Here is a 13,103-nt window from a genome sequence, read left to right as displayed (position 1 = left end):
TTTCAGGAGGTTCTTCTCATTTGTGGCCAGAGCTTTCATCAAGCCCTTTACTGTCTGTATCCCAGGTACATAAATCCAATATGGTCTAATATCTTATGACCACTATTCATTGTCTTCACCTTCTTTTAACACAGACTATTGATTTCACCTTAAAGGTAATCAATTCACTATGGTTTTCTCCAGATTACGCGTTTATTTCCCCTTATCAACATCTTTTTTTAATCAATAGGCCTAACAAGATCTATTCTCATTGTTACTCATCTAACCTACAACTGCTCCAAGTAGGTCAGCCATTGAAATCAAATCTCACTTGCTAACAGCCCTTCAGCAATTTGGCCTAAAACTGTAATAAACATCACACAAAGAAACTCTCTAATCTCTACATATAACAGTTTATATCCTTTCATTTAACTGCCAGATACAACACATTGTAAATAAAGGAGAAACATAGTTGCAATCTAAACTGTAACTTGAGTACAGTACAATTTTTAGGTACTTTTTGAGTATTTTTTTGAGTATTTCCGTTCTCTGCTCTATACATCTACTCTGCTCCTACTCAGAGGGAAATATTGTACTCTTTACTACATTTATTTGATACCTTAAGTTACTATTTACTTTGCATATTCATAATAATAAAAACATAATATATCATTATATATTATTACAATATAATTTCAACAAATACATTATTATGTATTATTATGGATAAAGATAAGGCTGTATTGATCCTGTGGTGAAATACTCAAGCTACCTGGCAGTATAAATAATAATAATAATTAAAAAAAAGCTCCACCTTTACCAGCTGCAACATTGAAATAATGTACATACTAATGCATCAATAATTCCAATTCAATCATATCATATATTATTCTGAAATGCGCCATTCTACATAAGGAGTACTTTTACTTTTTATATATTTATATTTTGATGCTAATATCTTTTGTAATTTTCTTCAGTAAAAATTTGAATGTGTTTTATTCGAAACAGAGTATTTCTACACTGTGGTATTTACTTCAGTAAAATATTTAAGTACTTCTTCCATCACTGCAGAAAACATCAAGTAAAACTCAGATTCAGCCACTAGGTGGCAACAATTAGCCATCACTGTTTCTGCCAATTGACTAATAATAATGATAATAATATTCTTTGTATTTAAACTTAGAGGTGAAATATAATTGACTGAAGGCTTTTAAGCTCAAAATTGTGTGTTTGAATGCATACATTAATATATCTGTATTTACTTGTATTAAAATCCCCAAAGTAATATACACTGATAGAAAAGGTTTTAAATTAAATCATCTGTATCGGCACATAGGAGAAATGAATAAATGATTTAAGGAGTTAATGATGTGTATTATTTTTTATGGGTTTAATAATTGGAGAGTGATAAAAGACAGAAATATCAACACATTATCCAACAAGCTCTGGTTTCATTTAATTTGCTTTAGGTAGTTAAATAGTTTCCTTTATCTTTTCATGACAATTCATATCAACTATACTTAATTTTTAAATTGATTTTACTGTATGAAATTATTCTTTCATGAAATTCTCATGAACTTTATCTTAATGAAATCCACTATACACTTTACAGCAGCCAAACCCCTGCAGAACTTCATCAGTACAGTATCAGGTCAGTGATGAGTGAGCTCTTTTCATAGGTTATTAATCACTTTCCGTTCACACTGGACTGAGATTGTCCTTCAGTCACAATAACTGCTGATTTTTTTTTTTTAAAGCAAACACTCTTCACAGTTAACTTTCAAATCATGAACCGTGATCTAGGAGGAAATGTGGGGATACATCTGCACTATATGGCTTTAAGACAAACTCAGGCCTTATAGGATCTTTAATGTGTCTGAATAATTTGAGGGAAACACAGTGACTTATTGCATATTCTTTACACTGAAAGAATTATTCTATTTAGAGATGGTAAATAACGTTTTCACTGTTTTTTTAGCTGTTATTGTCGTCTATTCTATACTGCCACAGCAACATGCTTATGAATAAATTAAACGACTATATTCATGCCTCATGTTAAATCAAGGAACAAATTGTTAACAGGTATATTGTTCACACTTTCAAACTTACTAATTTTGAACTGGCCAAATAAATACTGTGACTTAAGTCAGATTCAAAGATTTGTTTTCGATGTGGTAAAGTTTATGTTTTTGGACAGATAATTGTTTTAACTGTATTGTCAAAACCACAATGTCTCCCTAAACGAAAAAAGTAAAAGGCTTTTGAAATAAAAAGCTCCCCTGGACTCCTCCTTCTTGTTGAGTAAAACTGTTGTTTTTTTACCATGCTAAGTGGTCAGAAATGGCTTCGCTCCTTTCCACAATCATTTATATATGTTGAAACACAAATAATCTTGAAGGAAAATATAAGCTATAGGACAGAATGTGTATTTTTATATAAAGGTTTTCAGGTAAAAACTCTTTTGGGATCAAAAAGGGCAACATGTATGTACTCCAATGTGAGCAGTTAATGGTCATTACTGTAGAACATTATTTGATGATCAGAGCAAACAAAGTCCTAAACACTGCAACGTGTGCAACAACTAAAAGTTACCTCACTGGCACGGTATATATGGTTAGTAAAGTTAGGACAGAGCCTTTTTAGCAAGTTAGAAAGCACCTCTGCCATTCACTATACTCATACTCATCCACACCCTCTTCACTTTCAACCCTAAAATGGAGACTTTCTGACTATTCAGAAATAGTGCGTTTGAAACAAGCCGTTAGGATTTCTGTCCATTTGTGATGTCACAAATATACAATATATAGACCATTACACAGTTTTAAACGTGAACATTCTAAACGTGTCCTATGTTGATTTCCCGTTGCAGTGTATGTAAATAACATCAGCTGACAGGACGTAAACATGGACCCAAACTGTTGCCTAGCACCGCAATTCCGTTGAAATGCACTAAAACGGAGCGTTTCAGACAGAGGGTAAATACAGGTGTATTCAGGCTGACAGTATAAGGAAAATAAAGTTTTTTTTAACATTGCAGCGTGTAAACATGTTCTAGTAGAAACACAAAATACAAGTGTGAACCTGAAAATGAGCACGATATGGGACCTTTAAGAACTTTAAACATGCACTATCTGGCACCATCTTGGACTCTAACCACTGGCACACTTTACACTTACTTTACACTATACATCCTGTAAACACTTACTTTACACTATATATCCTATATACTACTTACTTTACACTATACATCCTATATACAACTTTATAGACTGCACATATACACATTACATTTATTTATTGTACATACTACATTTATTTATTGCACATACTATTTATTGACGGACTGCACACACTATGTTCACCCATTCACTCTGTATCTTTTATATCTCTATTTATTGTTTTTATCATTTTTGTATACCTTTACCTCTCCTGTGTTTCACTCTGTTTGCTGATGTTGCTGCTTTCACATCTGAATTTCCCTCCGGGGATTAATAAAGGTTCATCTTATCTTATCTTATCTTAGAGACCGTCCAGCTATATTCCATGCAGTCCCCTATTATAGTGTCTTTTACGCGCATGTGGTGCAAAAGGCTGCACGCTGGGAGTTGGTCCCTTATTTCCAGAGCCGTGTAGCCTGGTAGTGACAACTGCAGATTCCCCAGTGTGTGTGAGGGTGTGTGCGTGTGTGTGTGTGTGGCTGAGGGACTGTGTGTGTGTGTGGGAGGAGGAGGAGGAGGAGGAGTGAGCGTCGGTGGCGGTGTGTGTGGAGAGATGGAAGCAGAGAAGGCGGATGCAGATAAGACTCGCTCTCACTGTCCCCAAGACTAAAAAAGGACGCAGATTAAAACGTTTCCATCTCGGAATATCTTCTTTTTTATATATAATTGTCCTGCCTAATGTGCTGTGCTCTCCGTCGTGCTCGCGGGCGGGCACCACCCCTCCATCTCCATCCGTCGTACCCGTCTATCTGCGAGCTGTCAATCACATCACACCGGGATTTGGTCTACTACATGTGAGGTGCATGGCGCGCCGGGCAGCAGGGCGGAGGATCATCTGCTCACCGGGTGAAAAGGAAAAGACGCCGGTTAATATGGATGAAAGGTCAACAACAACCATCTTCTCATCGTTTCAATCACTCTGATTAGGTAAGGTAAAGCTTTAAAGGATGCACTGAGAGAGATGTAATGCAATGGGAGTAAAAAGACGCGCGTTGCTACGGGGATCGTTGCTACGGGGCGTTAATAGGCCCCGTAGCAACGCTATCAGTTAGTGTGCTATCAGTTAGTGTAAATCTGTTTATCAACCGCATATTCTTCTTAATAATTCCGACAGCGACACACTGTCCTATAGCGCTGCCGACACCACAGAGCCGGGAAGATGATGTGCGAGGTGATGCCGACCATCAACGAGGGAGACTCGGCCGGTCCTCCCAGAGGCACCGGTGGTGTTGGAGGAGGTGGTGGTGGTGGAGGAGGAGGAGGAGGAGGTGGAGGAGGCGTCCAGAACGGCTCGGACCAGGAGGCCAACTTCGAGCAGCTGATGGTCAACATGCTGGACGAGAGGGACAAGCTGCTGGAGTCCCTCAGGGAGACTCAGGAGACACTCATTCAGTCTCAGACCAAGCTGCAGGGGGCGCTGCACGAGAGGGACGTGCTCCAGAGGCAGATCAACGCGGCGCTGCCTCAGGTGAGTGAGGAGGAGGAGTCGGCCTCTGGAGGGAGGAGGGAGGGAGGGAGGGTCGGGGTGAGACGGTTCACATTTTTTGTCCAAGGGAAGCAGCAACCGTGAGATATGGTGTTGAACAAGACAACTGTCTACAGTGTAGTGCTTATGTGAGGAGATAATAGGTCAGTGGTGATGTTGGAACCTTTGGTAGTGAAGCTGGATACCAACCAGACAGAGATGAGCCACTTCTGGACCCCAGAACTCCACTGGTTTGTGCTAATGTAATGGAAAATTTGATTGCACCAAATGGCTTTCAAGGGACTGTTTGTAACTTTCAGAAATGCTTGTTAAGAACGACACCTGTGGCCGTTAAGTTAACGAAAAGTCAGCGTCAGGCTGGCGCTTGCTCGCTCTAAATAGACATGAACGAGCATCGCTCAAAACAGTGAGGCGACACACGTCAGCTAAAACCACAATATCACTCTATATTTCAGCTGCTTGGCAGTAATGTTAGCTGACCAGACGAAGGTCTCTCCATGAATCACTGCTGATCCTAGTGTTGGCTTTTCCTGCTTCAGCCTCCGGGGAGGCTACTCTTTGGAGAGGACCCGCTCCCTATGTAGACATGAAGGGCTCATTCTAAGCTAACGAAAACACAACAATTCTTATTTTGAGGTGATTATACACTAAAGAAAACATACTTATTAATATTATATTCCACTTCTGCTAATAGATCCCAATAGAATGTTACACACTGGTCCTTTAAGACCTTCATTATTTCAGTCTTGTGCTTATATGATGCATATAACGTTTACTGGTAGTCAGTTTTCTACGCAAATCTGCAGGGCTGAACACCTGGTTCTGCTTCAGGGCTAACTAGCAGGCTAATACAGCCATGGTGGTACTGATGCTGATTTGGAGCAAATTAAATAACACTATTCCTTGATAATGGTGCCAGGGGGTTGAAACCAAGCCCCGAGGAGGAGCGCCGGGCTGTGAAGCAAACTACAACTTCCGTGTCCGTCACATGATGCCATTGGGCCGAAAAATACTTTTTCCCATAGACTTACATTGGGAAACAGATGTCTGTAAATTAGCGGATAATTTTTTTTTAGGTAAATCAACTTTCCAGTACGAACACTTGAATAGCCCTTATTTAAATCATTAGGTTCTAAAAGTTGTAAAATGCACTAATAGCTGAATCCAGAGTTATTTCTCTTCCTCCGTTCATGGGAATGAGACCCAGACCGAGGCTGGAACGAGAACTAGGAGGCGGGGTTAAAGGAAAAGCTACTGTGCCTGCTCTATGGGCCCAATGGATGTGGAAGATCGCCGGATGATCCGGGTACTTTATCACTTTGCAGTCCAGCCATTTTGGCCTGATGCGCCACTGAGCAACTCTCATAGGAATGAACGCCTCCAACGCTGTATCCTGCTCTCTTTATACATCCGTAGTTGAAACATGGCAACAAATCTCAAGTCCCACCGCTAGAGCTAGATCTGAAAAAGTTGAATATGCAGCAATTTCTTTAGAAAGCTTAGATTTCTCTAGGTATAGGGAACCCCTCTAACACTCTTTCATGTCTCCGGATATCACCATGAGAATACCTGTGAAGATGATGGGGATATACAGGTACTTCAAAAGCTCAATAGTGGCAGTGTGCCAGAAAGGAGGATCTAAATGTCTAGTAGTAGGTAGAAAGGTAGAAAGGTAACGTAGTAGGTTGAAAGGTGGATTGGAGGTGGATGAATGGAGGAGGTTTTACTCACTAGAAGACTGACTGTGGAGGTGTGGGCCAGTTGTTGAGAGCCCTGCTGGTCAGAGAGAAGGGCAGGGCCCACCTATCATTATCTGGATTGAAACAGCCTCACCTCTTGTATGCTGTGACCTGCCTGTCGGCGGTAATGTGAGTGAAAGGAGCCGATGGTAAACTGGGATATCTTTGACGTTTGTAGAGAAAGAGAGCTGAATAAGTGCTGCTGCAGTCACCGAGCATGACGACAATGAAGCCTCAGCACATAAAGCTGCGTTACCCTCTGACCCGCTGGTCTAAATGCGTGGCATGATGTCACAGTACGGTGTGTGTGCGTGAGCGAGGAAGAGAACCATGCTGACGATGACAGCCTCGCTGCAGCCTCTTGTGAAAGAAACATGGCCGCTTGCTAGTGTACATGGCCCTGGGCTGCTTGCTTCCACACATGCATACATGTTTATGTGTGTGTGTGTGTGTGTGTGTGTGTGTGTGTGTGTGTGTGTGTGTGTGTGTGTGTGTGTGAGAGAGAGAGAGTGGGAAGAGGCTGTCATGCTTGTTTTCTAATCCTGCTTGGTTCAGCGTAATGTTTTATTCTAGCAATAATACAAGTATTAGTTATACAGTCAGAGACCTCAGGGACATTATGCAGACATTATGACTGGCGCGCACATGCATAAGCTGTCTCCTGCTCTCTCTCTCTCTCTCTGGAAACACTACACACACTAAAACACAGCAGTGGTCATTTCCACACCAGCCACACAGCGGAGAGATGATGCAACGGACAGTGGGTGAAGCAATCCCGAGAAATGAGAAAATCTCAGTCGCGATTGATTTCTACTCTCGTTTTTTTGTCTGCTCAACTGAAGAGGAATGTCTGGCCCCGATGCATCATTGGAAATTATTGCAGCGTGCATCTTCGTCATGATGAGGGGGAAGTGTTGAAAAAAAATAACATACTGTTTCTGATATCTCAAGTTTGGGTGTGATGAATACATTAGAGCAACGTTTTTAGCAGTTGGCGATGCCGCTGACCCCGCCATCCTATACGTGTCAGAGGTAATTAGGCTGATTCGAGCCATAGTTGGTGTGTTTATGCCCTCAACTACAATACAATATCACAGCTTTCTGTTTGCTCTTGTGCAGCCCTCCAGTCAGCAGTGTCTACCATGTGTGTTGCTGGCTATGTGAGATGTATTTTTCCTCCCTGTGTGTGTTCAGTTCTCTCTGCTCCCAAGGTGTAGACTGATGTATGAGTGTTGGCACGGCAAGGCAGCCTTTTTCGCCCAAATCCAACCACTCTTCTCTTTCCGTTTGCCTAACAAACATTTGTCATCTTCACCTACAAGGTGTGTATATGTGTGTGTGTTTTGTTTTGCTATGTCTTCTGTAGGATCCCTGACTCCATGGGACTGGTCTGACCCAGAACTGTCAGATCTATGTCTCTCCTCCACATGTACAAACTCAAATACACACACACACATACAAAAACGTACAAACAAACTGTGTGAGCGATTCAAAAATTCAACGCTCTTCAATGTCGTCATTGTTAAAAATACATAAACCCACATCACCTTGGCATCAGCGCTCAAATTTATGTTTGCCTCAGCAGCGTCGTAAAAATGGGACAACGCTTCCATTTCACCACACATACACACACACACACACACACACACACACACACACACATACACACACAGAGACTAGGATGGATATGTTCATTAGCTACAGAGAATAGAGTTTCAGATTAACATGTCAGCCCATTACAGTGCAAAATGCTTCTAATACAGCCCTCAGAGATGGGTTTGCCCGTAGACAAATTAGGTTTTAAACAGACACACAGAGGCTCACGCACGCATGCTTGCACGCACACCCATGCTTATACAGTATACGAACACACACACACACACATAGTGCCTGTTCCTCTTCTGTGTGAGAAAAACTGTTCCGACACTGTCAAGAAGGATGTGTTGTAAGGCGAGCGCGTGCACGTGTGTGTGTGTACTTGTGAGTGTGTGTCACGCAGAGAGAGAGCAGACAGTGGGTGAACACTGTGTGTCAGACAAAGCAGGTCACTGTTCTTCTTCAATCACTTTATTTATGCGTAATATACAGTATATTCTATATTATCACCATATTCTATTATTAAGTGTCTATTATTATGACTCGGAAAGGTACCATTGTTAAAGGGTCACTCCAGTGATGTAGTATTATATATTTTGGGGACACAGATTTAAAAAAAAAAAAAAAAAAAAAAAAAAATGAAGCTATTGATTATTATCTTATTACAAACTATTTTTGATGAACAACAACTTAGTCTCCGCTGGTTGCTTAGAGCACAGAACTTCCCTTAAAGGAGCAGTGTGTTGGATTTTGGGGGATCAATTGGCAGAAATGGAATATAATATTCATAACTATGTTTTCATTAGTGTACAATCACTTGAATCTAAGAATCGTGGTGTTTTCGTTAGCTTAAAATGAGCCCTTCATAATTACATAGGGGGTGGGTCCTCTTCACGGAGTCCGCCATGTTGCTCCGCCACTTTTTACAGTAGCCCAGAATGGACAAACCAAACACTGGCTCTAGAGAGAGCCTTTCATGTTTTTACGGTACCTGAAGGCCACCGTAGTTCTCCGACACGCTTGGAAAGGGAGGAGTGAGCGGAGGGGTACTCAGCTGGTGGCATTCTGCAACCTCACCTACACACAAACCACAAATTCTCTTTTTCACCTGTCTGTTGAGGTACAGATTTAACAAACGAGATACAATGTGTTCATTACTGAGATTAAGAGGCGCTGGTAGGTCTATTTTTTGTAACTGTGGCCAGAGCCATGGTAGCTGTTTCCCCCTTCTTCCAATCGTTGAGGTTGCAGATTGCAACCAACTGAAGCTTCTCCCGTGTGCCAAGCATGAAGGAGAGCTACAATGGCCGACGCAAAAACGCAAATAGCCCTCTCTAGAGCCATTTGTTGTAAGAGTAGCATGGAGAATTGCAAAGCCAGTGGGTAGAGTGTGTGTGCATGTGGAAAGTGAGTGGTGAAGCAAGAGAGAGAGAGAGAGAGCGGCGACAAATGTTTGTGAGTGAACACGTGAGCTAGTGGAGCAGAAGACAGAGTTAGTTTAGCTTTAAAAATATCAAGTGAATGTACAGTGGAAGATGTGAAGAAATAAATGCTGCAGCTCGACTCCGGCCCAAGCAGTAAAAGTTAACTCAGTGTTTGGTTTGTCCGTTCTGGGCTACTGTAGGAAAATGGCGGACTCCGCGAAGAGGACCCTCTCCGTATGTAGATAAGAAGGGCTCATTCTAAGGTAACAAAAACACAACGACTCTTATTTTCAAGTGATTATACACTAATGAAAACATACTTACTAATATTATATTCCATTTCTGCCAATAGATCTTCTGAAATGCTGCACACTGGTCCTTCAACACACAAGACCGAGTTCAATCTTCTTATCCAACTCTTTGCAAAAAAAAGTGAATAACGGATGAACTATTCCTTTAAAGGAACCCCACCAGTTTCATTGTATAATAAGTTGTGCTGCTCTAAATTGAGCTTTCCAAACTCGGAGAGAATTTTTCTCTGTGAGATAACACCACAGCCTCTAATCCTCCATGATTCAAAGCGGTGCGTGCCTTCATGCCGGGATGTGAGTTTCATGTTGTGTTTGATGGGTGTGTGTTGTGATGTTTGGACACCTGTTCCAGTCAGAGACAACACTGGCTATTTTTGCCAGCATACAAATACACAGAGAGAAAGACACACACACACACACACACACACACACACACACACACACACACACACACACACACACACACACACTACACACACCTCACTGCCCTTCCAAAACAACAACTGCCTCTTGTTCTGAATGCTAACCCCTCCGCCCACACTGAAACACATCTAAACACACACACACATACAACCTTTTGTATGTTGTGTTGTTTACTTGACCTCACACACCACTGACCTGTCCTTTGACTTCTCCTAGCAGTGATTATTGCTTTCTCTTGTCCAAACACATAAATCACACACACACACACACATAGATTGTGCACATACAGGTATCAGTGTTTCCATGTTCTTCTCCAAAATCTGGATGTGACACTGGTTTGTTTCCTTTGCGTCGTTCCTGTTTGTTGGTCTTTTTTCTTCATTCCTCCTTTCTTATTTCTGACCTCTCTCTCTTTCTTTCACACTCTCTCTGTTTATCTAACTCATCAATAACCCAGTAGTCCATTATCTGGTCCCTCAGACAGTTCTCGTCCCCTCCTACTCCTGCAGCTGACCTTAGCCCACAGCACAACGCAGTCTAGTGTGGGAGGGAAGGTTACACACATTGCTCGCTGTTTTAAGCTTTTCAAAACACCCTGTCACCGGTTATCTCGTCATTTGGTCTAAATGGAGATTTGGTTGAGTTTGACATATATCAAGATATAGTGTGATATATTGAGAGGATCTGATGTAATTCTGTAGAAGAAGAAACTGTAATGTGGTGAGGTAATGATGTTTACAAAAGTCAATTACATTTTCAGAATATCAGGGACTTGTGCTAATTTTCCCTAATTCTCTTAAGTGTATCCCGGGTTACAGGCAGAAGGTGATTTGTAAATCGAAGGGCAGGACTCAGAGAAAAAGTCGCTAATTCAGGAGCATGGACAGTGACACGGATTTATCAATATACAGCAGAGAGAGAGACATTTCTAAAATGTGCTATGTCACGTCTGTTGGAATCACAAGCCTTGTCTAGAGTGGCTGCTATCAGCTCAGGCCGCCGCGCCATCGGAACGATGGAGGCTACTAACTTGCGCAAACCTCAGTCAGATAAGCGTTGTTTCGACCACAGGAACTTTCCCCCTCAACTATAGGAACCTTTTGAGGAACTCATTGCGATTCGACCGCAGGGACCAGGGTCCAAATAAAGTTCATGGGACATTTTACCCCCCAAAAAAGACCCTGGTCGGGGGGGTAGTACTTTCTGAAAGTACGGGAACTTTCAGGGTGGAGTTTGCAGGGATGACCGCTGCTGATTGGTCAAACACATACACAGTGCTGCTGCTTCAACAGCTTCAGCTTGTGTACCGCTTCATTCATAAAACAAGGAAATACTCACAGTACTGTGAATGAAAGAGAAAAAAGTTATTTTCTGATTGTTTCATGGTGGTTACGTTCTAAAGCACAGATTAATAACTATCAAACACTCAACAGATGATTTACTGTTGAGACAGACGCTCAAAAACATAAAAAAATGTCCAACGCATTTTTCAGATGAAACAGCTGGAAACGGCTTCTGTGCTCTACTGTATTCTGTCGGTACAACTGTATTTTTATTAAAAAAAATAAATCTTATCTATAGGCTACATTATCTACAGATTATCAGACTATAGGCACGCAAAGTGCAGCATTATCATACTGTCGGAGATGTATCGGTGTTCCGCTGCTTAACACGGAGCTAACACCTGCCTGCCCGCTCTCATCCCCAGCTCTGAAGCTCTGTACCCCACTGTTGCCTGGCAAAACCAGCGGTGCCGGCGGCGCGGAGGTCCCCGGGTACCACCAGCACAATCACCTTTTATTTTGATTTTTAAAAAAATTAATATAATATTACATCACAACATCTGCTGTAATAGCCATGTGTTTACTACGTGTTTATTTGCATATAGAGCGGGGAAGCGAGATCGGATCACAAGTGGTCACTCAAGACGCATATGGAGACGCATTCTAATGCCAGGTGTGAACAGACGTACTTAAAGCTGTCCACTTGTGATCCGATCACTGAGGACGTATGTTAATGCCAGGTCTGAATAGGGCCTGAGTTATTTTGCTAACAAGGGGGATGGCATCCCCCCTCCAATCACATAGTGGTTACCGGTGGAACAGGGCACACTTGGTGGGGTGTGGTCAGAGGTCGGTGCAGTGATACACTGCCTTTCATCCGGTCTAACATTTGAGAACTATGAGGAATACAGTTTATTTACTTCATGTAGATATAGGCCTAAGACGATGTGTACCCTGGGTTTAATTGTATCAGTGTAGACTTAATAAAGGACAAAGAAACTAATCATAGACCTTAATGAACCAATGAATAAATATGTGGGCGTAATACCCCCATTCCCAGTATATATTATAATATTTAGCTCGGCCAAGAGGGAGCAGGGTATCTCACACTACTTGAACCAGGGCCAGCAGAAGAGAGCCTTGCAGGCTTGGTACTCAGCCATCATAGTTACTGTACCAGAGGTGTGTTTTGCTTACAGGTACAGTGTTAGAGGGAATGCATGTCAAAGCTAATATACCACACTGCTGCAGAGGAAGGAGCAAGAGCTCCAAGGTCCCTCTGCACTGTGTTTGGAGGTGGCCCGAGCTTATCATGACACACACACACACACAATCAGCACAACCTCACATCTGCACCCATCCACAAACAAACACACACACACACACACACACTGCCTGTGTTTTCTTAAATGTCAGCATGCTGCGTCTACATGCCATCTTATGTGTGTGTGTGTGTGTGTATGTGAGTGAGCGAGCGAGCATGCCCACAGCTTGTGCTGCTTCTGCATGGATGGCTGAAGCAGCTTTGTGCACCATGATAGGAGAAAAATTGAGGAGGGTGGGCAAAGTCAGTTGAGAAATTACCACATTTCATTGGTCTGCTGCTGAGGTCCAAATCTTGTGCTGCTACGTGTTATGTAAGCA

General features: G+C 42.0%; 1 protein-coding gene across 6 annotated transcripts in view; it reads left to right on the top strand.

Moving 5' to 3' along the window:
* Window positions 1-3,969: 3,969 nt before the first annotated feature.
* Window positions 3,970-13,103, top strand: part of ppfia4 (PTPRF interacting protein alpha 4) — a 77,759-nt gene continuing 68,625 nt past the window's right edge. For all 6 annotated transcript variants that reach the window (XM_074630802.1, XM_074630751.1, XM_074630762.1 and 3 more), the window contains exons 1-2: window positions 3,970-4,124; window positions 4,312-4,665. In XM_074630802.1, coding sequence (XP_074486903.1) covers window positions 4,357-4,665 — 309 coding nt within the window. In that variant the 5' untranslated portion in view covers window positions 3,970-4,124; window positions 4,312-4,356. The remainder of the gene's footprint in view (window positions 4,125-4,311; window positions 4,666-13,103) is intronic.

This window comes from Sebastes fasciatus, chromosome 1 (assembly GCF_043250625.1).
Source record: "Sebastes fasciatus isolate fSebFas1 chromosome 1, fSebFas1.pri, whole genome shotgun sequence".
Lineage (NCBI taxonomy): Eukaryota > Metazoa > Chordata > Actinopteri > Perciformes > Sebastidae > Sebastes > Sebastes fasciatus.
The sequence above is the reverse complement of the archived record's forward strand: the minus strand, read 5'-3'. Positions and strand labels throughout refer to the sequence as shown.